The 27,744-nt window shown below is 41.4% G+C and overlaps 2 protein-coding genes across 9 annotated transcripts in view; one reads left to right on the forward strand and one right to left on the reverse strand.

Annotated features, from left to right (window-relative positions):
* ACSL4 (acyl-CoA synthetase long chain family member 4) overlaps positions 1–16,663 on the reverse strand; it is a 38,684-nt gene extending 22,021 nt beyond the window's left edge. For 4 of the 8 annotated variants that reach the window (XM_039571917.1, XM_039571914.1, XM_039571916.1 and 1 more), the window contains exon 1: positions 16,558–16,662. Coding sequence is in view for 2 of the 8 variants with exons in the window: in XM_039571913.1 (XP_039427847.1) it covers positions 3,952–3,979 (28 nt within the window). In the remaining 6 variants the exon portion in view is untranslated. Of the gene's footprint in view, positions 1–3,951; positions 4,054–16,557 lie in introns of those variants that run through there. The other 4 variants (XM_039571913.1, XM_039571912.1, XM_039571911.1 and 1 more) reach the window with 3 other exon arrangements.
* LOC109145733 lies at positions 16,443–19,721 on the forward strand. The gene is made up of 3 exons (XM_039572239.1): positions 16,443–16,595; positions 16,854–17,042; positions 18,388–19,721. The coding sequence occupies exons 1-3, from the start codon at positions 16,443–16,445 to the stop codon at positions 18,859–18,861; spliced, it is 816 nt and encodes a 271-aa protein (XP_039428173.1). The 3' UTR covers positions 18,862–19,721.
* Positions 19,722–27,744: the final 8,023 nt, after the last annotated feature.

Here is a 27,744-nt window from a genome sequence, read left to right on the forward strand (position 1 = left end):
GTGGGTGTTCAGTTAGTCAGTTTTCAGAAGGCTACTTAGTCAGTATTTAACTGTCCTTAATTTGTTCCAGTACAGGACAGAACAAGGCTGGGATTTCAAAAAGAGATTACACAAAGTCTAAGAAATACCACATTGCCAGGAAGATGCAGCACAATAAACAGATGAGTGCATACTGTCAGACTCTCTACAAGTTTTGATCTTCCAGATTTATACCTAACACACACAATAATGAGAGAACATTTCTACAGCTGAGAAGACTGTGATGAAATGCAGTAAAAGCTAGAAGAATCTGGTGGCTAATTACAACTTAATTTGGGTTAGAAAGATTGAAGGAAAAGAAACTGAAGGAAATTATTCAGTTTTTACATCATGTTGGTGTTTTTATTAAAAAAAAAAATTCCAGCAGTATTAATGCAAGTTACTCATGGCAGAAAAAAAGTCCATGAGGTCTCATTTTTCTTTCCTTCTCACAGGCATATTTCCACATACTTTCCTCTTGCACATTTTGGTACATCACAAACCGCAGTGAAAATTCAGAGAAAGACTAACCAAACCTAACCACTTTTCAGAAGTACTTCTGTGCTCTGGCAATGCAATAGAAGCTCAAAGCCTAAGAGTTTGAGAGCTCCCTGTACTATGCCCATACGGGGTAAATACTGGTACCTATGACCTAACAAACAGGGAAATCAGTTGTTCCTGATACAAGTTTAAATATATACATTCTATTTGAAATAGCAAAATCTCAAGTGGTGCTAGGAAACGGTTTCTCTTACTGCTGCTTAAAAAATAGTTAACACAATAGTTTACTTAGCTAATAGCAAAGGTAACATTTATTTTTGGTTTCAAGAAAAATATTATTGTTGTCCTTTATATTCATTGCTTCTGCTTACTATCTCAGAACATACATGCACTTGAAGTCAATCAGAAAAAAAACCCTATCAATTTCTAAGTGTCAAACATCTATTGCTGCAGTAAGTACTGCAGTGGAAGCCAATTATCTAAGAGCCAGGGGAGAAACTGTCTCCTAATTTGTAACATGAGGGCAAGCAAATATTTGGTCAAAGGGCAAGAGCTGTTTGCATGCCCCAAAGGTAGAAAATGTTAAAGGCCTAGGCAAGATTCCACAACTGAAAACTGTCCATTGAGACTACACTGAATTGGGGAAGTACCTCCTCTGACCCCCCTGTTCCTTTGTCTCATTAAATTCTATCCAGAACCTGCCTGTGAGTACCTGAGGCTCTCTCGCTGCAGCACTGCCTCTCCCACAGGCCACACCCAGCCTGGCCTGGCTGTGCTGTGCTCTGGCCACAGCCTGGGCTGCAAAGGCTGTCAAGTCACAGAACCACAGAATCATAGAATGTTAAGTGGTTGGACTGGACCTCAAAGCTCATTTCGTTCCATCCCCCTGCCCTGGGACACCTTCCACCGGAACAGGTTGCTCAGGGCCCCAGCCAGCCTGGCCTTGAACACTTCCAGGTGTGGAGCATCCACAGCCTCTCTGGGCAAACTGTGCCAGGGCCACACCACCCTCACAGTAAAGAATTTCTTCCTATTATCTAACCTAAATTTTCCCTCTTTCAGTTTGCATCCATTCCCCCTTATCCTGTCACTATGATTCCTCACGATGAGGTCCTCTCTGGCTCCCTTGAAGGCCCCTTCAGGTAGCAGAAGGGGCAGTGGGGTCTCCACACAATCTTGTCTTCTCCCAGCTGAACAGCCCAGACTTTCTCAGCCACAGGGGAGGTGCTCCAGTCCTCTTGGCAACTCCATGGCCTCCTCTGGACTTGCTCCAACAGCTCCATATCCTTCTTACGTTGGACACACCAAAACTGTGTGATACTCCAGGCTGGGTCTCACAAGAGCAGGGCAGAGGGGAGAACCACCAGGTCAATCTGAGTTACACACAGCTCTGTGAATGCACTCAGTGTGACTGATGGCAAACACAGCTGTTTCAGTATCTTTTTTTGTGGTAACGGAAGTGAGAGGCATCTTTTTGTTTCACTGGCATTTTAGTTAATGACTGGGCTAAAAACCAGTGGCTTGGACAGAGAGTATTCCAGAAGAGGATGGAAAAGGAGAAAATGTGCAACTGAAAAATACTGTTATTACCAACAGCTACAAAATATACTTGGACTACAGGGAAAAAAAATCAAAAAGAAAATGCATATTCTATACTAATAAAGAAGTATTTCAGTCTGATCCCCCAACATACACCCCTATCTCATCAGGCATTAAGGCAAATGTTACTCTGATGTTCCAACAGCAGAGGTAAATGTACTATTTCAACCCAACTTTTTAAAACATGGACACAAAAAGACACACAGTACAAACAAGGACAAATTTCAGAGGACATGTGGCCATGGAAGACTCCAGCAAAAGCTCCGTAAACAGCCAAATAAGAACTGATAATCTTCCCTCCCACACACAATAAATACACAAGGGACAGACTAGCTAGTTCTGTGTTTAGCTGCACAACCATTTTGCAGTGGAAAGGTTGTGACTTTTGTGGCTCTGATGATCCAGCTAGTGAGATTTAAGTCATCATCATCTTTTACTTTCTGATTCTTTCTCAATAGCAAACTGCTTCACAAAGAGTGGCCTCTCCTAAGACTGGTGCATTGCACAGTGTAGAAGATCAAACCAATTTGAGACTCACAAATGTAAAGCCCTATTTCCAACATCTTCCCCTGTGTTTCAGGGCACACTAAAAGTAAGTAACTGATGTACAGTGTTTACAGTCTTCAAAGCCAGATGTAATATTCCTGTTTCTAGAATAGTACTGGATACTGCAGCTTCAAGTTACATTCATACTTTCCAACTAATTTTTTGCTTCTAATTGCTAGGTGCTTCCCTGGGCCTGGTGATATCCATTTTTATCTGTTTTCAGATATTGTCAGCATTAGAAACATAAGCATTGATGAAGATTGTTTAAGAATTAGGGTGCTCATCTCCCCTCTTATGCTTCCGATGATCATTTCAACAATAGCCTTTAACAATGTAAGGAAATTAGGGTGCCAGGTGCTTTTTGTTTTGCAAATAAAGATGGAGAAAATAATCTTCCTGGGTGTTTTTCAGAATGTGATTCACAGAAAACGTATTTATGCTTGTCCCAGTTGGATACAGCTGTTTCACTGACTCATGGGGTGCATGCGTTCAAGTTCAGACCTGATGAAGTTACAGTACTAGAGTTGGGTAGATGTTAATGATATTTTCCTCAACAAGCCAAAAAACTCATTAATGAAGTTACCCTAGCTGCACAAATATTAACACATTTCCTGGCCCTGAATCTGGTGTGTCACCAAACATCTGTCAGCACAGCCTAAGAAGAATTCTATGTACCCTTGTTATGACGCAATAGAAAGACTTAAAATGGCATTTTCCAACATACAACAAAATAGTAACATGAGTCTCTCCTAACTCTTGCTCTTACATAGTAAGAAAGTAAACACTGGACCATTCTCTTTTAAGTAACATTTAGGTAATAGATTTGTCTGACCAAAGCTTACATACATGAACTCAAGAGAGGCAGTCATCAAAAGCCACTTCCTTTATTTATAAGTTTCTTGCAATCTAGCAGCATGGCTCTGTATTAACCTCTCTGTGAAAGGAGCAATTCAAGCAGTCAAATACTGACATGCACGAGCCCAAGTGCAGTCTGGCAGGGAAGCAGGCAGTGTAGTGACAGTGTAATGACAGGGATCATCCCACAGAGTCCGGCAGCATTAACCTGTGCTCTGCTGCAACCCGGGCACAGCAATGGACTGCAGCAGCTTCTCCTTTCGCTGCACTGACCCTGATTGTGAACTTCTCTTTAAATGTCTTATCAACAGCAACTGTTGTGCAATTTAACAGACTGAAGTTCTAAATACAATTCTTTATTCCTTCTGTAAGCCTGTCTGGCTTTTCAGCTTTCACTTTTGCAAGAAATGCTACCATTGATTTTACATTTACCTTCCCTGCTTTTCAGAAACTCCATCATCTCTCGTCATTCACATTAGGGTGCCTTCTTCTCAGACATGGGTCATAATTTAGGTAGTGAAATTAATTACATACCTAAAAAGGAAGGGGACAGAGTAAATGTTCCTCCTTGTGTACTGCACTAGTAGTCTTTCGTCTACCAAAAAGTGTACTGCAGGCTGGGAGAGACTTTCCTAAGGCTTGTATGGGTTTTTCAAAATTCTGAGGGGACAGTCAACAAGAAGAGCACTAGAGCTGGAAAACACACCTTCCTTTTTCTCTTGGGAGCTCACATTCAAATGTAAATTATTCCCTTTTTTGACTAAGCAAAAAAAAAAAAAAAAAAAAAAAAATTAGGCTTTCTTATTTGCATTTTGAAGGAATTCTCTCCTTGCAGACATTCTGATATACAGATGACTGGATGTGCACTTAAAAAAAAATACAAGTTAAAGAAAGCTGCCCCCACCCATGGTCATTTGAGATGGTAGCCCCTGAGATTTCAAGCATGAGTCATCTCTATTTTTCATTTTCATTGTGTAATAAAAATGCTTTGAGGGTCAATAAACAGTAGGAGCTTTGGGAACAAGCATAGTTTAATCTTTTGCACAGATTTACAGTATCTTCCAGTGAAAAAGAGATTATGTTTCTTGTATGTTTAAGGAACTGAATTTTACTGTAGTCTTAATGCAAAACTTTAGCAGTCTATTGCTTGGTTCATGTTGAACCTACCCCATTACTTTCTAGCTAAACATACCTAGATTAATTTCTAAGTATTCATCATCTGTAGATCCACACGTGGAATTCCCAAGTTGTAACAAGACAGGACTACATACTGCAACTTTTTGCTTGAACTGACTTTAAACTTTTTGTGACTGAACTTGCTTTCTGCTACTTTCATGTGCTTTATGGTAGACTGAGATATCCTTAGGGTACATTTCTGTTAATAACATTATTTGGCATTTTCTATCAAAGAAGGCAATTTTACTGCCTTACTGTATCATAACAGTTCTTTGATTTTTATCTGCACTTCAAAGAGGAAGTGATGTGACCAAACAAATCCCACTACATTTTCTCCTACAAGGTGCAAAGTGCACATACAAGTTTTTAGACTTAACAGCTCGAAACACTATTTTTTTCAGAAGTACTCTGAACATAAACATTCATACTAAGACAGGAGAACACAGCAGAAACAAGCACAATTCAAGACTTCTAAAAAAAAATACGCAGGAAAAAAATACCTCTGAAACAGTTTCGAACACCAAAGTTTTGAACGTAACCACCCCCCAATAAACGTACAGGCACATTTATTACACTTATTTACAGACATGAAAGTATTTAAGGTGTACAGTTTCAGAGGCAGAAGTATTTGATGTTCTTAGTCCAGAATATCCAAGTAGCTTTTGCAAAGCAGCAGAGGGGTAGAGGATCACATGCTCCAGGCCTGAGCTGGAACCGGCTCTGGCCAAGGAGCTGTGTAACCACATTATAGTGGGTCCTACCACGCCCTACCCCTCAGCAAAACATCCTACACAGGACAGCCGGGCGCTAGCACAGCCACAGAGCTTCCTGAAAGGAATTTGTTCAGATCCTGACAGTCTGGAAGAAAAAAAAAGTGTGTGACTATTTGCAGCAAAGCACACAGCTTTGATGGCATGACTTTTTATTTAGCTAACTGGATAATTCTGAGTATGAATAAAGCAGCAATCACAGTAGCAACTGCAGAAGAAAAACTGTGCAGCCCTAGACTAAACAGACAGTAAAGTGGTCTCAGACAAATTCTGAAGGAAGTTTCAAGAGGAAACTGATGCTGTTGACCATTCTTTCAACTTATTTTTAGTAACTTTTTGTTCTGAAAAAGGGACAGAAAAATCCTTAGCATGACACAGTGTATCGCAACAATTCATGCTCGTAATTAAAAAACCCTAGTAATTTAGTTTAATAACAAATGCAACAATACTCAAAAAGCTAACATTGTCAGAAAATGTTTCTAATTCCACTTAAAAATACACGGTCCCCACTTCAAGTCTATCAGATTGATCCTTACAGTGATGGGAGGACAAAGTTCCCTGTTGGAAGTTTTGAGTAAGGGTTATTTAAGTGCCCACTCTCCAGTTATTGTCAATCTTGCTGCTCACTAGCAGACACAAAAAACAAGTCACTTTACTTTGAACACAACTGCAATTCAAATGTTTCTAGGTAAGCAGGTTGATAAACTCACAAAAAATCTAAAAAACCCCCACATTAAATAGTGAAAGTGCTAGGCCCTCTAAGTTACAAACAGACCACTCAATCCAAAATTCTCCTGGCTTGGTAATATGAGCTTTGTCAGCTGTTGGTTGTCAATGCCATTCGTACAATTGCAAAACACTACCTGCTCCTTGAAAACATGGAACAGGGCATTCACATGCTGTACTTTAGGTCAGGGGATACCACTAGAAATTACATTATCATTTTCAATTCTCACCTCAGTTTTATGTTCTGAGTACCTTCAGGAGTTTGAATGATGTAACATGCCACCAAAAGCATGCCAGACAAAAAGTTTTCATGTGTACTCTTGGTTAAATCTGGGATCAGACTGCTTTTAACAGCCTCAACTGTAAAACTTCAGCAACCAAATATTCAAAGCTTACCTTTCTGAAAGATAAATCTAGTTAATGCTATGCAAGTTACCAATGTATTTCTCATTTTCAGCTACCTAGGAAAACTATAAACTAAAAGGGGTAATACATTACAAATTTATCCAACTGTTTGTTCTGTCTGAGGAACACCAATGAATCAACTTACAGAAACAGGCAACAGAAACCTTATCCACCATGGCCTTTCAAGGAATAATACATCCTCCCTTTACCTTTTCATCCTATGTCTGAACACAGACCATGACCCAGAAAGGTGGGAAAACAGCCGGTGTGGTAGCATGATGAGGACAGAGTCTTACACAGAACAGTCAAAAATAATTGTATGTGATTATCATTCATCAAACCACCTTTGAACATTCAAATAACCCGAACTCATTCAAGGCTGGAATGAGGTTTTTTCTTCAGTTATGCCTGACAGAAACTGCCAGGTGTTTATCCTCTCTGCTCCTAGTCAAGTTTATGGAACACTCCACAATCACCATAAAGCATTCTGCATAGGTACTGTTATTGAAAGACATGCAAGAAAAACAGGCCTGAAAGACCAGCCAGATGGAGAACTGGCAATCCCCGAATGGCAAAAAGTAGTATACAAGGAGGAAAAAACTATGCTCTGCATAGTTTTCTAAGGCATAACCTTGCTCTGAGGCCTGTTCCAGCTCCCACAATCTCACCCTGCTTTTTACTTAAGCACAGCAAACGTAGTTTCAGTTTCCAGTTTTATTCCTCTTGCCTGTAGCAATACATTTCATAAGGAAAGCACTTTTGACCATAAGGAAAGCGCTTTTTACTTAAGCACAGCAAACGTAGTTTCACCTTCCAGTTGTTCCTCTTGCCTGTGGCAATACATTTCATAAGGAAAGCACTTTTGACCATGTTGTTCAAACAGAGGAGCTCATAAAAATGCAGAAGTATTTGCATGCTTATGAAATAAGCAGATAATCCATTTTCATAATGAAAATTAAACACACCTATCAAACAAAGGCACAAAATCAAGGCTATCAAGTTCAGTATTGATTTACTCTAAGTAAATACACAATATGAATAAGCAGCACATAAAATTGCCTTCATGGAAAGTAATGTGCAAAATGACAAACTAATAGAATATTGTGAGCAGATAGAAACTACTCCATCCTTCCTACTTCTACATCTGGTGCAAAAAGACCACAGACACCACAAACCAAGATCTCTTCCTTCTTTTTAATTTTTCTTTATATTTTTGTATCACTTTGCTGTTAGTTGACGTTACCACTAACTGCTTACTCTTCTACATAACATTCAAAGCTATAGAAAATACTGTTGTAAAACTACATTTTACCTATACAGTATTGCAATTCTTTTAGTATCTGCATTTTCATTGTGTAAGAAAACCACAACAAAAAGTGCCATATTAGGAATAGAAAAGAGGTTAGAAAGGTTAGTATTCGAAGCAATTTTTAGGACACAACAGAACTTCAACAAATTACTTCACTGATTTGACATAAACATGACGTCAGTGTAAGTGAGACTCCAAATGAGAAGTGAACAGTGCAACAAGGGGGTTGGTTCCCTGAGTCTTCAAGTTTAGGCTCATGGCAGGTGACTGAATGCAGATCTGGACTGTGGTGATCTCACCTGGGCTGCACTGGCTGTTCCCCTGGGCTGCAGAGTCTGCAGGCAGCCGGTCACCACACAACCTGTAGCTGCACAGGCTGTCTGACACCGCTCCCCATTCAGTGCCACAAAGTACCACTACTACCAGGAGGAAGTGGTCACCTTGGTTTAGTTCTGCTGACACACAGTTCTGTTCTTTGCAAGAACTTCAAGTAAGCCTGAAAACAGAACTACAGCACAAAAAGGAGCTACTGCTGAACAAAGTAGCCTCTACCTATTTGTTGCTGCCCCAAGCTGTCCCCTCCTTTTGCCAGGAGCCAGAGTGAGAGTGTTGGCTGCAGCCTTTGCAAGCTTAGTGTGTCCATGGAAGTGTATTAGTGGGGAAAAAAAAGGCAACCAGCAGCTGTACCATGATATATAACCTCCTTTTATCTTTACCAAAAGCCAAAAAAACCCCAACTCAAGCCCAACCCCCATACCCAGACACTTTTAAAATTTATTGCAGATTAATTTTATACACTCCAAAATACTTTAATAGTCATAATTTTTTATTCGTGGAAGGTCAGGAGTTTGTAATCTTCCTAATCCAAAGTGGCTGTATGGTAGCTGGCTGCCAAGTTGTCAGCTTAAGCTATGAAACAAATGCCCTCATTCATAAATTTTTGGGATTTTGCTGTGAGCCAACCAACATTCAGCTGTGATACGCTGTGTCCAGCTCCTCAGACTGAACGGGCATATTTGAAATAGTGACATTTCATAGGCTGCTCAACTCCTCTGGCTACCAAGACAAATAAGAGAATGACTCACTGTGTATTCTACTTATCATGTGCTTTAGGTAAACTGAACTTAATATTATGTTTTCCAAAACTATTGCACATATGATTGCTGGGGAGGAAACAACAAAGTACTCACTGGATCACTTAGACAAGGTGAAGTGTTTCAGTAAATCTGATCAGTTACATCAATCTGCCTTTTTTTTTTTTCCAGACAGATACTTGCACCCTCTTACCAGCAAGGACCACACAGGTTCCATGTATTCTTACCAGCTTCCTTCAGCCCTGCCCACTCAACAGGACACTGATGTCAGCACACATTTAAATATGCAAAGACTCCTTCTGCTGTATGTGCTACCTGCCATAAATATGTGCAATAAAATGGTGAACTACAACACAGGGTGAAGTTAGAGCAAACACTCTGTAGTACCTGCCTAACTTGACAGCAGTGAGTGCTCTTTGTATTTCACTGTGAGGAACTGACAGTACTCGTTATTTACAGTCTAATGTTTCTCTAAATACATCCTTCTTAGTGTTCTTTTTGGTTCCAGTTGTACAGTGGCTCCTAGTGCACACAAACAGACCTAATAAATAAATTACTGTTTTGTAAATTATAACATCTCCATTCAAGACTTGTAGACAGATAAGCAATCACTATATGAACACGAAAATGTATTTACTTTGAGAAAGTTCTTATATTAGCAAACACTGTGGAATAGGAGGCTTGCTATTGAGCTGAGTAAGCTGGATGTAGAACGGGCAACTCAGCTGCTCAGTCTCCAAAAACACAGCACACCTTTAGCTTTTCACTTTTTTTCAGGCTATTCAGTGCATTTTATCCTGAACCACAAAAGATATCTCTTATGTTACACCTCCTATAAAAAAAATTCAAGCACAGGAATTAACAGGTGTGTGTGGAGAACAGAGAGATGATGGAATGAAGGACACCAGGCCCCTCTGGTGGCTACAGCAGGCTCGTGGTGAGAGCTGCCTGCACTGGGCATAGAGTCCAAGGGTCTGTAGCCAGGGGCCTTTGGGTGCCACAGTAGAACATGGACATGTTGGAAAACAATCACAGGAAAAGCTATCAGCTATATCAGCACAGCAGTGTTTCTGTCTGTAAAAGCATCTGTGCAACTGAGGATAGTAAAAATTCACTTGCACTAGCACACTGTTGAAGCAAACCTAACACAAGTGTTAAGGCTGTTCTTCCTGTGATACATGACAACGATTTTCTGGCAGCTGTGAAGGAAGTGCCTTAGGGCACACAGGTGCTCCGCAGAAATCAGTTATTTGCTTTGTATTTCTTTTCCAAGAACCTGAACTGGGAAATACAAAATAAACATGCTTAAAAACTACCAACAAAGAGGAGAATTTCTCTTTGTGGTATTACATACTTAGTATTATAATCTATTCAGTTCCTCTCTATGCCAATATTTTTCTTCTCTGAGCAGGATTTCTGCAATTAAGGCCCTTAAAAAGCCTTTAGGGTCACTTACCAAGAAGGACAGTTACACAGCTGTTTTAGGGGCTACTCTGACAATGAGCTGAGTAGGTGGATACAAGGGATGTATCAGTTACAGCAGTGCCAAGGTGAGCAGAGGCATGGCTAAAAATAACTATTTGGTGATGGGAGGAAATACTTCATGAAATCATCATCAGCATGTGGGTTATTGACTTTTTTTTTTTTTTGAATCGTGATGTTTAAAGGTCAAAAATTTCAGCACAGAAATTAAAGTGTTCAAGCTCTCACTCCCCAGTAACCCCAACCCCAGTGATGCCAAACCACACGTGGGTGTGTAATGGGCACTGCTGACAGCACCAGAGCCCAGCCATGCACCCACAGCACACTCACAGACTGCCATAGAAAAGCAGCAGTCAGTGAGAACCTTAGCTAAAGGCACTACTGCCACTCCAGTTACTTCTCTAAAGTTACATAGCAAACAGCCAAACAAGCAGCTGTATAAACTGGATATTGAATTGCTGAAACTGAGCCACTGCATGTACAAAGGAAAATGTCAGTGAAGGTGTGGTGCAGGATGCACCTCTTGTAGCTTATAATGTGGCAAAAACAGTTAAAAAAAAAAAAAAAGCCATCCTTTCACATTACTTCAATCCACTTGTGTCCCCTAGCATATAAGTGAATTGTGCTTAATGAATATGAAGTTTAAAATGCTATGCAATTGGGTGAAGTGCATTGCCAAGTGGAAAAAAGATCAGAATACACTATACTACTACTACTTTCCCTTTAAAATGCGTTGCACTGTCTTGTAAAATAGCTTAAAAACACCCAAACAAAAACCAGGTCAGCTGTACAGATCTAACAAGTACTTTTGCCAAACACAACCATTAACTAAATGTCAAAACTTTTACATGTTGAACAGGCTTATACTACAGCAAAGGAAGGGGGTAGGGTAAATGTGTCATCAACAGGTATTTTAAAAATAAAGCATTCATTTAAGTTTAAATCATTTTTTAAAAAGAAATCATCTGAACACAAGCATTTCTGTAACTGTCTTGGTATTGCTCACTTACAATATTACTTTCTGTAGTAAGGGGAGTTAGAACAGAACACCACTTCAGTGTCATTAAAATGATAATTCAAACATCTCTTAATTAGTACAAGCTGTAAGAGAACAAGTACTGGGATGTAATGTGCTATTTTAAGTCTGTCCTTGCAATGTTAACTTGTTTCTAATTTCAGAGTCTTTCAAGCATAGGTTATTTTTTAAATTGATATCTATATCAATATTCTACCTGCCATCATACACCTATGCTATAAAACATTCCTGATTATCAGTGTTTAGAAATAAGGGCATTTTCCCTGTACACTAACAAAAGTGATGAGCAAAAATCATGAGATGAGCTGCAGCATCATTACAGTTTCAAGTAAAACAGATGTGCATACAGGTCTTCTGCTCTGGGTTTTGACACTTAACAGCTGCCATTGCCAGACCAATGAATTTATAATAAGAACTTAAAAAGAAATATAAACCTGTAAGGAAAGTTACAAGTATGCTTTTAAAAAAAGATGCTCTACTGATGAAGCAGTAATGTACTATAAGGAATCAATAGTCACATCAATATACTTTGAAGGAAATCCCAGAAATCCTAGTTCATTAGTTTTGTCCTCACTGAACAACAGTGGTATTCAAGTATAACAGATTTAAGTCTCGGATTTAAAGTGCTAACTAAGGATCCACCTTGGATCACTTTAAATCCGAGACTCTTAATTCTGTGATAATTGGTGGATCACTTTATCTCTACCGTGGAGATAAAGATATCTCACCTTGAAGCCTGGTGAACTCCCAGATGTACAATATCCCTTGATTAACTGTACTATAAAACCCACGCAAAAATTTGTTTTTTAAAAAATAATTTCTCAATATCTAGGATTCCTTAAAATCACTTTACTGAGATGAAAAATACCCTTCGATTTCAGGGGCAAGTCCAAGAGCTTAGTTCTATCTGAAGCAAAAAAAAAAAAAGGAAAACAATTCCTCACATCCTTCACATTACACGGCTGTTACTCCAAATGGAAAGCAAATAAAATGCACACTGACTTTTTGAAGCGGCAGCATTTGCTCCAACCTCGCATCCATCCTAAGCAATTCATGCACTCAAACTTTAAAAATCATCCATTATACAAACTGACTATCTGACAACATAATGGCTAAAGGAAAACACTTCCCATCCCTCCCAGTCCCATGCCCACAATCACCTTTCCTTGCTTGTTCTGTCCCTCCATTTCCCAACACTGCCCGTGCTATTTATTTCCTTACTTAAAAATGGTTCAATGTGCCTTTGAGGTTTCTGCTATATTTGGGATCATCTTAAATAACTCTCCAGACAATTGTACCATCAGGCCTTGCACTCAGACACTCCATGTCTCGCAGCTCTGCAGGCTCATGGCCTTAACCAACCTGGTTCTGGACATTGCCAGGGTTGGGGCATCCACAGCCCTCCTGGGCAGCCTGGGCCAGTGTCTCACCACCCTCACAGTAAACAAGAAGTTGATGCCAGCCCCAGCTCAGTCCTGACTCAGAAGCTACTCTGGGCTGTGGTGGCACAGGTCAGCAGCAGCACAGTAACCTGAACAGGAGACAGGCTCCCTATCTAGGGCAACAACAACAGCATGAGGAATTTCCACCCCCACCACTCATTCCTAACCTCTGTCTCACGCACTTGGTCAGGTAAATAATGTTATGCACACCTGGCACACAATCGAAGCTGTATCTTGATTATGAGTGCACTTCATATGCAGTACTAGGTAGGAACTGATAGCCCTGATAAAAGTGGGGCAGGGAAAGCAGAGCTGCTGTAGTTTATTTAAGTTCTGCCCAACCATTTTTGTTGATCCCAATGCAGATCACACTAGGTACTTTCTGCAGAGAAGGAAACAGACCGCAGCTCCTAGGCAATACTGGCCACTGGCCAAATCATCTTCCATGCAGTATCTTTTTAGCTCATGTCCATATAAAACAAGCAAAACCAACTCTCAGCTCCAGCATGTCCAGGATTAAGGCAAGGTCCTCCCCATGCACCACTCAGACCGCAAAGAGTGGTGTGAGAAAGGGCCTTGGTGCTGTCAGGCTCCACAGGCACCAGAGATCATTGGAGAAACCCGTCACACCACTTCAGTGTGCGCTCTACTTCCAGTGCAATGCAGGTTACCCCTAGTGAGTGGCCACAGAAGGAGTAACCAGTGCTGCACTCAGCATTCACGTGCATGTGCCTACCTACAGAGCTCAACATTTTGAAGAAACATACAGCTTCTAGGAGTGCCAGCAGATTATGGGCAATCCGAATTTCCCTCCCCCACCAGCAGCAAAAACAATAATGAAACAAAAGCAACAGCAAAGTACTAATAATCCCTATCCACTGTAAACATAGCTCTACCAGCAGAGCAGGAATACTTTCTTAAGCTTCCCTTCTGTACAGCTAGCCTATTCCAAATAGAAATGTGAAGGGCAGCAATCCCAGTTACAGGGAGAAGAGGAGGAGACTTTAGAACAAAGATGAACACCAAAGCAGTCACTCTGCAGTTGCTCCAGAAGGTAGGAAAATTAAACAGCGTGGACAGCTTTTGAGATAGGCCTTCCACAAAAAAGTTTGAAGACATTGCACCATCTAAACAACAATCCAATCTATGAACAAATGGAACAAAACCATAAATTTTGTTTCTCAGGAAATTGCTTTGCTCCTTCCATGCAACTTCCCTCTCTCCTGAGAAAACAAATGCCCTGAAGCACAGTGACCACATGCTTATTTGCATATACAATGAGATTTCCCTTAATGATTAACTCCAACTCTTTTTTAGTTTAAGTAATGCCTTACTCAGAAGAGTTTTCTTATAAATGAGCACTCATTCATTTGTCATGTTAACTACCTAACTCTATTTATCATTAACTTCAATATATTTTGCATGTTTACTTCACTCAGGCTGCTGTTTGGTATTTAATTTGAGTATTAACTTCATTTACAACAGTGTAAAAGACTGCACCTATTTTATATATATAGATATATACCGTTACATCACCTGGCATATGTCTGTAACCAAAGCCTTGCCATAGTAGGTTGTTCCAAAGTGGTTCCTCTGGTTTTATAGAAGGGCTGAGGCATTGCCCTTGTATTAGGAGATGTTGTCACCTGCTGAACTCTGCTAATTTATTATGCTGAAAATTTATAGCTGCTGCTGTTGGATTATTCAATGAGCAGCCAATGGGCAGTGCCATTGCTGGTGGTGCATGTTCCAGAGGGCATTAAAGGTAACACACGAGCGAAGTATGCATGGGATGCAAACACGTAAATAATGAACACCTCCCGAAACCCCCACCATAGCAGGCTCCGGGGGGACATCGTCTGTTTCAAGTTTATACAGTTCTTTAGTTTAAGACGACAATGAAGGGGAACTGGTAAATACAAAGAAATGAGAACTATGTTATAAATGCATTAAGTATTTTCCAAAATAACTTTTATGTGGAAATATTTAAGGCTTCTGTAGAATTGTATTAAAACACAAAATTTGTATGCATGCACAAAGAGCAGAAGAAATAAAACATGAAATCAAACGTCCTTTCAGAGACTGTGGAACTTCACAGTTAGTCTGAGATGATAAATTCCAAAGATTCAAAAAGTATCACTTAAAGAAAAAAACCCATATGTTTCTAAGGTCTATCTGCAGCTTTATTTGCTCATCTTTGCACTTGAAATTAGCAAGGCTACAATTGCAAGGTTGTCTATAATAGTAAATGACAACACCAATCATATTCTTATTTCTATGCTGCAACACTCCAAGATGCAAAACATAACCAAGCAAGGACCAACATTATCCTTACTCTGACAATCATCTTTTACCACCATCAGGGACTTCAACCATCCATTTACTTTCTATAAAACATTCCTTGACACCAAATTTCTCTGCAACCTCCATCTATATTTACTGAGCATCCTCACTGAACTATTTTGTACTATCACTCCTTTTTTCCCTAACGTAAATGTTTCACATTTAATTTTTTTTCCCAAATGCTATACACTATGAAGTTAAATGCTACAATTATTTCATTAAGGGACTGGGCAAAGGGCAGCACTGAATCAGGAGAGGTCTGTGCAGCCAGGGTGGGGGAGCCAGGCAGTGCACATACACTTGCTTTTCAAATAAGCTTCAAAAATCCACAAAAGGGATGTTCTAGAACACCAAAAAGCAAAATATATCACAGGGGAACACGACAACAAAAATATTCAGCCAGTTTCTTGCTTTCCTTTAACAGGTGCTTTTGTGACGTCGAGCAGAGAAGCATGCGCTGAGCAGTGAATCACCTCTCCTGATCAGCATCAGCCCATCTCCCGAGCCCAGCCTCCTCCCCTGCATCCGGGCGGGGGGTGGGGGGGCTCTGGGGGCCGGAGGGCTCCGAGGGAGGCCAGAGCCCCGCCGAGGCACCGGGCAGGGCACCGGGCAGGGAACCGGGCAGGCCCAGGGAGCGGCCGGGGATGAGTTCCCGCCCGGCGCGGAGCGGGAAAGTGGCGGGCGGCAGGTCCGGCTGCCAGCGGCAGTGACCGCGCTCGGCCCCTCAGACTGCGGGCGGAACGGGGAACGGCGAGAGGCGCCGGCGCTGCCCCGGAGCTGCGGGGAAGCCCTGGAGAGGAGCCCCAGCTCGGGGCGGCGCTGGGGCGGGCAGGGGCGCTCCCGCCCGGCTTCACCCCGGGCCGCCAGCACGACCCCCGCGCGGCACTTCAAGGCGGCCTTTCCCCGCCGCCACCTGCTCCGGGCAGCGGCCGGGCCAGCTCCTGCCCAGCCGTACCGGGGCGCCGAACCCCGGCGCATCCTCTCGGCCCGTCCCCCACCGAGCCACGGCCCCGGGGACGGACCTGACCCCGTGTAACCCCCGCTCTTTCCCCGGCTGACCCGGCCGCCTCGGCCCCTCCGGAAGCCCCGCGGGCCCCCCTCGTGCGCGGGGCGCCCCCCCCGCCCCTCGCCGCTCCCCAGATGCTGCGAAGGGGAAGCAAGGGGAGCGGACCGGCTCTGCCCCATCCCATCGCACCCCACTCCATCCCATCCCGTCCCCTCCCCGGCCTTCCCGCCGCGCAGAGCCCGCACTCACCGCGCCCAGCCCCGGCGCTGCCGGCAGAGATCACAACGGTACCGGCGACAGTACCGGCTGCTAAAATGGCTGAGGGCGCGGGGGAGGAGCGAGCCCCGCGCCGCCGCCGCCAGGGCCGCCCAATCCTCCCTCCCTCACTCCGCCACCGTGACGCCACCGGGGAAGGGGCGGGGGCGGCCGCGGACCCGGGCCCTGGTCCTGGTCAGTGCTGCCGGCGCGTCCCGAGGTGACCCCGGCGTTCGCAGGCTCATGAGGGAGTGACACGGGACCCTCGCCTGCGGGCAGAGCTCTGTTAGCGCGGCCCCGCTGGGGGCTTGTTACGGTTTCGAGGCTCACGGAACAGGCCGCGGGGCAGGCGGACCTACGGGCGCACGGCAAAAGCTACTCCAGGAACCCCAGCCCCGACCCCTGGGCACAGCCTCCCGGGCAGGCTCCAGCTGGAAGCAGCAAGGCCGCCAGCCCGGATCTTTCAGGCTGGAACAGAGGTTTGTAACCCAGTTTTGCCTCCTGACAGTCTGGAGACCACCAGGCCCAGTCGGAGGCCCCTTTGGTCTTTACTCAGAACACAAGAAACGGGTTTCAGCAGCAGTGCTGACGAGAGCAACTGGGATTACTCACAGTGCGGTTCAAAAAGCCAGAGGCTACAAATATCCCCATGATTCATGTAAGAGTTTGCCAGATGGTTTTAGCTGTTTTCGAGTCTAAGGCTTCTTCAGCAAAGAAGAAAATAACGTGCTTCTGACAACACCACTTCTTAATAAGAAGTGTAAGGGAAGAGGAAACATGCTATGCTCCATCTATGCCGAGCAGAAGTCCAGGAGGATCCTCCCCCGCCCCATATGGAGTGGGACCGAGTGTAAAAAACGAAATTGGCATACATTACTTAGTCATTGCTATATTTGGTAACAAGTTTGCTTCCATAAAAGACAACACCTTGCAGGAGGCGAAAATGTTCTGGCAACAACTGCATATGCAATGTGGATGTAATATTTAATAATTCTCAGAGAAGCAAAAAGCACATCACTTCCTTGGATAGAGGCTGAGCTGAATCATTGTGTGGGCTTTGCTGTTTGGACTTTATGACACTTGGGGCAGTCTGTTATACTCTCACTTTGTTTTAATTTGTTTCAAACCCCATTGTTTTTCTTAGTGTTACGTCATCACTAATGAGAGAACCTGGATTGCACAAGATGCCCCAAGCCATGTCTGTTTCATGCAGATTACCTTTTTGATCTAAACTCCCTAAATACTTAGAAAAGGTTGGGCAAACCAACTTGCCACAATTTTTTTTTTTTCCAACTAGAACACTGACACAGCCTATTTTCTAAATCTTTGTCATAAACAACAAATGGGCAAGAAAACCTACTTGTAATTTATTCCAGCTATTTTGTACTTCTTATAGTCTTAGATTTTGAATTAAGTGAGTATGTGGGTAAGGAAGCATGTCTTGTGCCTAAGCCAGCTGAAGCACTGGAATGGCCACAGTGGATAATGCTGTTCCCAATGAGGACTTCTGCAGCTTAGAGACCTTTAGCTAGAAGTAGCCTATTTCTGCTCTTGATAAACAATGGAAAAGAAATCCATTCTCTTTCTTAGTCCTATAAGCTTCCAGCATCTACAGCTTGATGTCATTACACAGTCTTAACTTCTTGCTGGGTGGAAATCACTTCTGTATGTTCTGTGCATTCTGCCTGGTATTTCCGTATGATGTTCCCTGACTTTTGCATTCGTTAACCATTCTCTCTTCTCTCTCTATGCCACTCCTTGTTTTGCAACACAGATTTGCAACACAGATTCTTTGCATTACTACTGTATTCATCTCTCTTCTAGGCTGACAAGTCTCACATTTTCCAGGTGCAGTTTCACAGTACCTCTAACAAGTCGGAGCTTCCATCTCTCTGCTGCAGACTGAATGTCCTTGCTCCCACATGGATTTCAGGTGCTTCAGGTTGTGCACTTCTGCTGAGTGTAACTCTCCCTTGCCTCCTCCTTTATGCCCTACCTGCTGGAGATCTCACCAAGCCATGGGACTGCCTCATCAACCTCTTCTTAGCCCTGGACAAGCTGGCCCTGTGTGCCACAGGAAGAAGCTCTGTGGGGAACCCCAATGCCTGCACTTTTTCTTGTCTGCTCCTGTCCCCAGGCCAGGCACCACTGACTGACATCCAGGCCTCAGTGGTGTTGTTGGGGATGCTCCACAAAATACTTTATCTGTTTCAGAAGGATGAACATCTAGGTCAAACTAATAATTTCAGCAAAGTTGGAAACAAATTTTCATTAATTATGATTAAGGAAAAAATATAACCTGCCAGGTTATCATTAGAATAATGAGTCCAAAAATTATACTTACTACAGACAGGGTGTCCAGGTGAAGAGTCAAATATGACTTGTTTTGTTTGTGGAGGATTTAGAAAGAGGACCATGGGAAACCTTTCCTGCAGCTACAGGTATGCAAATGCCTGCCTGATTTTCATAGGATTTACTGATGTAGAATATGCTCTTTTGTTTGTCATAAGATACATTTTCATTTAAACCAGTTCTTTGAAAGACTCCAAACATTCTGTTTTGAAAGCAAAGCAGAAACAGATTTACTTGCTCTTTATAAATAAAGCTATGGTTAACTAGTAATTCCCTGAGGATGTATGATACTTCCAAAGGCTTTAAAACAGGAAGTTAAGACAAGGAAGTCTATGGTCAGGAAGCCGACATTCACTACAAGATGTGTAAAATGTCTTTGCAAACTTTGAGAGGAGTCTTCAAACAAAAATTAAAATGATCCTTGTATAACAAAATGTCACAGTATCCTCAAAACCAAATCTGACTGAAAGGATTCTCGTTGTCTCTCGTGTTGCAACTCCTTTGTATCATTCCAGTAAGAAACACCCACCGAAGATCTCTGTGGGATGTGATGAGTGTAACAGCACTTCCCAGACAGTGAAGTCATTCTGTACTGACGCTGATTTTCAGCCTTATCACAGAGGTCAAAAGAAGAGAAAGGAATCTTGAGGAGAGGCTGAAGCCAAGGCCTAGAAGGTTTCTGTTTTTCACCCACAATTCAGTGCAAGCTTGAAAAGAGTAAAGAGCTTCTCACCTTGTTCCTGATATCAGGAAAGGGATTGCATAATCTTAGCACTTCTAATCTAAGTAATAAATCAATATCTGGAGCCTTGTGGGTTGTTTATTTATATTAGAAGCAGTGACTGATGAAATCAACTATTTCCTAAATACAATCCTGTTTTTCTTCACAGACTGTACAGTTAGAATCAAAACAACAGAAAACAAAATTTGTACACAAAGTGGGCTATTTTGGAGCAAGCAGTCTCCCAGAAAAGTTACCTGAATTTCGTCTCAGGCTGGTAAAGTTTTAGTGTTCCCCTTTTTGCACATTGGACCTCCACATGAACTCTGCCCGTCGGGAGTAACACACTTTTGTGCACCCCAGACCTTTTTAAACTGACTCTTGTGTTTTAAAAGAAAACAAAACCAACATAGCAGTCAGTCATACACATTTGGTGACACAAAGGCTTACTGATATCTCCAAGTAAGTGCATTCCAAGGAGGAATTTCCAGTGGGGGGAACTGAGGGATGGTTGTGAGTAAAGGGCAGCATTTTAAGAAAAGGGGCTGCTACCAAACGTATGAATTGATTTTTGGTGCTTTTTGTTCAAACTAGTTCTGTTCTTCCCTTAGTCTTATACAGGAAACCAGATTCAAAAATTATCTGCAAATCTGTTTATAACAGTTGTCAAAGAATAAAAAAAATTCTATATTTTTACATGAAAAATAAAAAACCCTTTGTTGTATCTCCATAATACTGGGCCTTTGGGGGAAGCAGCAGGGGGAATGTAGAGACAAAGTCTGATAGGTTCTCTGAACAAAAAACCTGCAATCAGTTTTGTTCCCCTGGTGTACCCAAATATGACTTCTCACTTTGAGTCATTGTGTAGAAAAATGAGCCGCAGCTTGTGAGCACTGAACATATACTTGCATGACATGATGAAATCATTGGTTTAAGCCCTATTCCATGTGTGAAACAGAAACACGTACCTGCTTGCAGACATAGCATTTGTATTTTGCAAAACCATCAGCTTCATTACCTGCTCAGATGTGCGCAGAGGTTAGAGCTACTTTGCTTTCCAGCAGTAATGCCTGACAGTAACACTCTGCCTGCTTAGGCTTCAAGACATCAGAGCAATGAGAGCACACATTTTCTGGTTTTCTCTTTTCCCTGATTCTTTCCTCCAAGTGGGCACTTAGTTATTTACTGATCTTGGGTCAAATCAGCACTCACAGGCAGTTCCATTGAGAGTGGTAGGGCTGCACACTACCCGAAGCCAAAAGAGAATGTAGTTCTCTTACTGTCCAGTTTATGACAAAACTGAAAAGCCCCACCTGAAGCAGGGCCTTAAAGTATTAGATCACAAATAGGATGCAGTTTGGACCAGGAATTCCTGACTGAAGAGTACACATTTTAAGGAAGGAAAGCAGTATTGACAGATTTCTGCTATGTACCACAATAAATCTAGGGAAAGATGTGGAACTCTAAATTAAATTTTGTTGGTGCCAATAGTTACATGTCTTATCAGCAGAACAATCAGTAGATCACCATAGAAAACAAAATACCTAAAAACAGACTTCAGAGGAAACTTTGAACAGCCATTGCAAAGAAGACTGAATAGTTAGCACATAATGAAATATGTTCTATGCCACTTAGAGACATTCAAAAGAAAGAAAATGAAGTGCTATGGAAATGAAATGTTTTATTTAATTTTTCACAAAATCCAGTCTAAAGTGCATAACCACAGCTAACAGTAGTCAGACATACTACAAAGAGTCCATGAGATTAGGATACATCATGACTAAAAATATGGCTAGAAATTGTCTTCTTTCAGCGTGTTCCATACTCTTCTCACCAGGATCTCTTGAGTCTTACAGTTTCCTTTAAAGGAGTCATAACATTTTAAATATGGTGCCCTAATTTAGTATGAAACCATTTGGGGAATTCATTAGAGAAAAGACTAGACTTCAGTGAGGACCTTGACCTCAATAGTTTTTCTGTTTACATATGTGATGGCAGAAGTTTTTGACAGGAACAGCAAGGTCAGCTCCTGATACTTTTTTCCGCAATTATTTTTTTCCATTTAGAGCCTAGATAGAAAAAGAAATTACTTGCTCCCCTTAACTTTGTTCAGATTTTTCATTTGAGCTCAATTTTTATAAAAATACGATACTCTTTTTAAAAAAGTAGCAGTAGTCCTAAGCACGTATGTTTGTGGGCTGGGTGCTGCTTCAGCTGCATTTCTGAGGAACATGGAACAGGGAAGAACAACCAATATCCTCTGTGGTGCTCCTGTACATGTTGTTCTCACAGGGAGCATTTGCATGTGCACGTATTCCTCTGGGTTTGCACAATGAGAAGTAATGTCGGTAAGGTTAGAATGACTCAATTTACTGCTTATCTGTTTGTAGCCATTCCTGTAAGCCTAGGGGGCAAATAGACATCAGTAGATTGCGTGAAGGACAGACATCATCTTGTGTCCAAACCATATTTTGGTGCAGAAAGGAGTACTAAACTCATTTTAGAGTAACTGGCTTCCTGTATAACAATTCACCTATTACACAAAGATTAAATGGTGTGTTTCTTCGGGTTTTGATAGTTTATTTCTTAAAGCAAAAAACCAAATCAACACATAGTCCTTAACACTGACAGACAGAACTCTTTTCTATACTTAATAATATAAAAATACAGCTGAGAGAAATTCCTAAAACTTATTTGGCGATAGACTGGTAATCTGCTTATATGCAAGCCTTATAAAGTCATCTTGTTATTGTGAACTGTGTTGTGTGATTTTTAGAACATCTGTTTCTATGGTTGTAAATGCCTGTAAAAATCAGTACAAACTAATCCTGCTTTCATCAGATATACTTTCTTTTTGTTTCAGAGATTGCTGTGCCCGGAGGGTAAAATTATGGAGTCACAACAGAGAACTCTAGCCTAAGGACAGAAGTATTGCATATGCTTTAAAGCAAGTAGGTAGCCTTCAAGTACTAAAAATATTCTGTGCATCCTGTCTCAATTCCAGCAAGCCGCCAGTCTGCCCTGACTTGCTCCAGGAGTTCTGCTTCAGCTTGTTCCTGAGCTTGTAAGGGAGTCCTTCTACGACAGACTTGCAGCTTCCATTCTTTCATGATTTATGAGACACTGCACCTCTAAAAATCTCATTTACCCAGCTTGTCAAAAAGTCGGGATTTAGCTGGAATTCAAATTATATTCTTTTAATTCTGTCTTTGTGGCAAAGCTTCGAGTCATACCTTGTTTTTTCTAGCACAACCCCTTTCTTCAGAGGCTGATAGATCACTGCACTGTTTCCCATCAGCCCAACACAGTTACTTCCATAGCACTGTGGAACATTGAAAAAGGAACACAAATTCCAGGAGAAATGTCTTTTAAAACGTTATTTATGGACAGTTTGCTGTAGTGGTACAGACCTCTTCAGCAATTTCGACTATTACACTGAACAGTGTAGGAAACGTATATGATTATTTTTCAGCTGGTCACCTTTTTCAGACCCTTTAGGAGTCACCACAAAACATTCCCCACATACACTTTTACCTCTCCCATCCACTTAGGTCTGTATAAGCTCTTGCTTACATGAACAAAGATGCCAGAATAACAAGTTCCTACATTTTTAATAGCATTTTTCAGTCAACAGGTCAACATTTCCTTTTCACAGTAACTTCATTGCCAAAATCTTTTGGGTCTAAATTGATCTGTTTCCATTCATAATATTTGTAGAACACAAAACATTTGTGCAAGAAAAAACCAGAAATGTCATATAAAGATGGGAAATGCAGCTTAATGTAAAAAAAAGTATTTGAAATCTTACCTTAAAAAGTGCTTCCTGTGAGATGAAGGATTTGACTCAGCACTCAGATCTGTAAAGTAAAAGCATTTTTAATGAAGAGTCCAGGTGAAAGTCAGTCTATAATGCTGTGGTAAAGTTAACAAACAAACTCTTAAATGCTTGCGCTTGTAACATTGACTTCCCTTTTAGCATCCAAACAGAAGAGAATTCTACTTGCACAATCAGTTTGTCATATCAGTGGCTGCTACCTACTTGTACATGTTGTTCCTCAGGTTTACAATTAACATCATGTATGCAAGAAATATTAATGGAATATGCTTCATTTACACAATACTTCTAATGACTGTGCTTTTGTTTCTGTCAGTAGTTCTACTACAGGTTAATTCCTGGAGTCAGTTATTTAATGTGACACTATATATGCAAATTGTTTGCAAAAAATACTTGTTATTGTTGTAGTAGCTACAGAAGAAGTAAATGCTTGTGAATGAAGCCGAGTTCTGAAATTCACAGGCCCTGGGGCTGGGGAGGGGAATGGTTGCATTGTAAGGTGTTCTCTGCCCCTGCTACTCTGGTACTCAGAGTCCAACACTGCCCAAAAGCAGACCTCCCTGTTATCTGCCATGATATCTGGCTCCACAGGCCAGCCCAGGTATCAGTATCAGACAGCTGACAAGTACCCTGATAACAGTTTCTTCTTGTTCAGATGAATAGTATCATTTACAGACCTATTTTCTTACCGGACAATGATACTTAAGAAAGATGATGCTAGGGAGTTTCAGCTTTAGCCTGTGCTACCTAGATAATTTAACTCCTTCATTGGTATTCAATGGAAGCATCCTCGCATGAAAGACTTGTAGCAGCTTGAGAAAATGAGAAGGCAGTGCAAAAATAGGCAGGGTAACAAAAGGTACATTATATCCACTGGACAAGCAGCCTGAGCAACTCCATCTCTTTCCAAGTTTTAGAATATTGTTTTTCATTACTTCATCCACCTGTATTATCAGACCTAACAAGAGATGCCTTGCTTATCTCCTCATTATCAAGGATACAAACAGCACTAGGGCTGTTTTTCCTTTAGATGTTATTGATTAGCATTGACAGTAACACCCTTCAGGAGAAAAGGAAGGAGCAGCCCAAGTGTCAGCCCAGGACACCAGAGCACAGCAGTGGCAGCACCTTTTCTCCTCTCACGCACAAGTGAGGGTCAGTTCTGCCTGCAGAGGCTGCTCAGCAAACAGGTCATGTGCAGAGTGTGTAGCACAGGACCAGTGCTAGTTCTCAGAATTTAAAGAGTTGCTTAAAGCAAAGCAGTTACTTCCGTCTTTCTAAGAGGTTTTCACACTGGACTTATGCATGTTATGGTAAGATCTGAACTCCCCAAATACCAGCTACATGTTGGGCTGGCATAGTAAGTTCATTCCTTCTTATAAGCACACTTCTCATATTGTAAGGAATTCTATAATTTGGAGACAAAGCACATAATAGAACATAATTTCACTCTTTCCCCTTTTTATCTCTGCTGTCTATCAAAGTCTGTTTTATGCTGAGCATTTGACACAAACCTGCTGTGTCTGGAGAATTAAATGTTACACTGATGTTCACTTCCCTTCCCAGAAATGGCTGGCCACAGGAGAAAAGGCCTTTAGACTGAAATATTGCTGTGCAGAGTAAACCAGAATTCCTACGAGCAGCAGAGCTGACAAAACCTTCCAGGTTTTTCATAGACTTGAATCCCTAGCTCTTTTTCTTCCATGTATTCCCTGTTTCATAAGGATAACTTCTCATTGCTCAACTAATGCTGTTACTATAAAAGATCATTCAACATTATTCACCATTTCCATGCTAAACCAGGTTGCCATGTGACTGCACATGAAAATCCTGTGTGTCTACAACTTTGACCCAATATCAAATTCTTATCAAAAAAGCAAATTTATAAGGTGAGACACCCTTTCCTCATAGAGCTTTCATTGTCAAGACTTGAGTCTGTCCTAGTTATCCTGTGAAAGCAGCTTTGTCCAATGCCTCAGGTAGGAATTTCAGATAACAAAACTCACCAACTTGTTCAAGTTTACTCACAAAATTAGATTTGTAAGCAATGCTACTTTTTCATCCTTCTCTGTACTTTGTATAATAATCTCAAATGTTACACACTTTCATACTCTTCTGCAAAGTGCTACAACAGCACTTGAAGTGCATGGAGTCCTTGCAGTGCAAATGAAGCACTACAGACAGAAATTACACCCTAATTTCTAAGCATCTCCTTTTACTTTTGCTACTCATTTAATGCTAAAACTATAAATTAATTTCTGAGACTTGTTTCCAGTTTTCACTTTTTTTTACATAGCAAACCCAGCAAATGCTCAATGCTCAACGCAATTTCCATTACCTTACATCCCATGCACAAAATTTAGGACCTTTCAGAATTTATCTTGCAAATAGACATAATTATCTGGGGAAGTTATCACACAAAGCAAAGGAACAAGAATAGGTATTTCCACAGAAAAAAAGACTCCATGAGAACTGCAACAGGCATTTAATGAGCTCCAACTGACTTCAGCAGCACAGGGCTCTGTGCTTACTTGGAGGGAATCAATTTAGATGACTGAAATATTGTGAAATTAATCTCCAATATGACCCCACTGACTTCTCTGGTGCTACACTGGGCACAAGGCTGGCTCACATGCTATAAAAAGTGTTGGCATAAGCACAAGGGAGTTCAGTAAAAATGTTAGAGGATTTGTGATGAACAGGAGGCTTAAACAGTTTTAAACCAACAACGCAAGATTTAACTTTAGACTTATTATTTTTCCATGGTGTAACTTAATGGCAATTCCTGCTAATACTGGATTAAAAAGTTTAAAATAAGCCATAATAAGCCATATTCAATATCACAGAAGGTCTACAGTAATAATACCAATTAAGCCTAATAACGATCTTAGTCTGTAGGTCTAAGACATTCCCCTGGGTGTTATGTGATACTTCAGCCAAATACTGAAATGTCCCATTCAGGCAAATAAATAGTTTTAGCAAATCAAGCATAAAATGCCTGCCACTAACCCAAAATAATGATAAATAAATGCGGTCAGGTTTTTATCTCATGATCAACATATTCCCAGAAGGATTACTGCTTTTTTTCCCCACAGGCCAGGTGAGGAAATGGAACAAGGATGTGTAATATTCAATGACATCATGGTTTTTAGGCCTGTCTGAAGACAGAATTGGTGCAAATCCATCTGGAGCTGGTAAGAGGGCTTTCTGAGAGTTATTATTCATGGTATCTCAAAGCAAACTGCCCCATTTGCAGAGAAGCTATGAACCCCCTCCTCCTCCTTTCCCTAACACACCTTTTAAGATTTAGAGAAGAGAGGAAGGGGTAAGAATTACATTTCAGGAATTAAATTTCAGAATCTGCTAGAGAATTTTACATCATTGGTTCTACAAACTTTAGACTACTACACTCCTTACAATTTAGCCAAATTATTTCAGATTATTCAGGCCATTCAATATCCAAAAATGCATTGTGGGAGCCTCTTGCTTCTGCTAACAGGCAGATGTATTGGGGTGGCTGTGGAGCATTACTCAGGCAAACTCAAGAGTTTGATTACTTGTTTTATTTTGCTTATTTTGATATTGTATTGACTCAACTTGAATCTACACCACAGGTCTCAAATTGCTAGTGAGTTTCCTCATTTTATTTTCAGATTATCTTCCCTTGAACTGCTCTGCCTTTGTAGTATGGCAGTGACCAATGGCACAGGTAATCTCCACTTCTTTGCTAAAAATCACCTGCTTCCAAGAAAGGGAAGGACGGCTGTTTAATAGCAGTAACCACTCCAGTTCTGGAAGCCTGACTTTTCCTCCGAGGCGCAAACCAGGCTAAAGCCAAGCAGGACCAGGGCTGCCACCTGCTGTGCAAGTTTAATTTTTGTTCTCCATTTCAAAAGCGAGTAATTTTGTAACAAAAGGTAAATTGAAGGATGCGGATGTCTAGCCTGATTTCCTTCATTAAATTTTCCTCTAGAGGAGAGGAATTTGACACGTGGCAATAGGGAAAATAACGTCTTGAAGCACAGGCCTGTTCACTAGTGCACACTCATAGGGTCTGCAGGCAAGATCACAGGGGTAGGTGCCTCACCTGAGAAGGTCACACACACCTGCTCTGTGACCTTAGTTCATGTGGGTACTGTCTACATGTGTACAACCCAATGTACTTCAACGTCTACAAAAGAAATATCTCAAGATACCAACTCCTGGGGACATTTGAACTATTTGATACAGCATGTGAATGAATGCATAAGAACTACCTGCAACCCTACAGATA

The sequence above is a fragment of the Corvus cornix genome, chromosome 4A, assembly GCF_000738735.6.
Source record: "Corvus cornix cornix isolate S_Up_H32 chromosome 4A, ASM73873v5, whole genome shotgun sequence".
Taxonomy (NCBI): domain Eukaryota; kingdom Metazoa; phylum Chordata; class Aves; order Passeriformes; family Corvidae; genus Corvus; species Corvus cornix.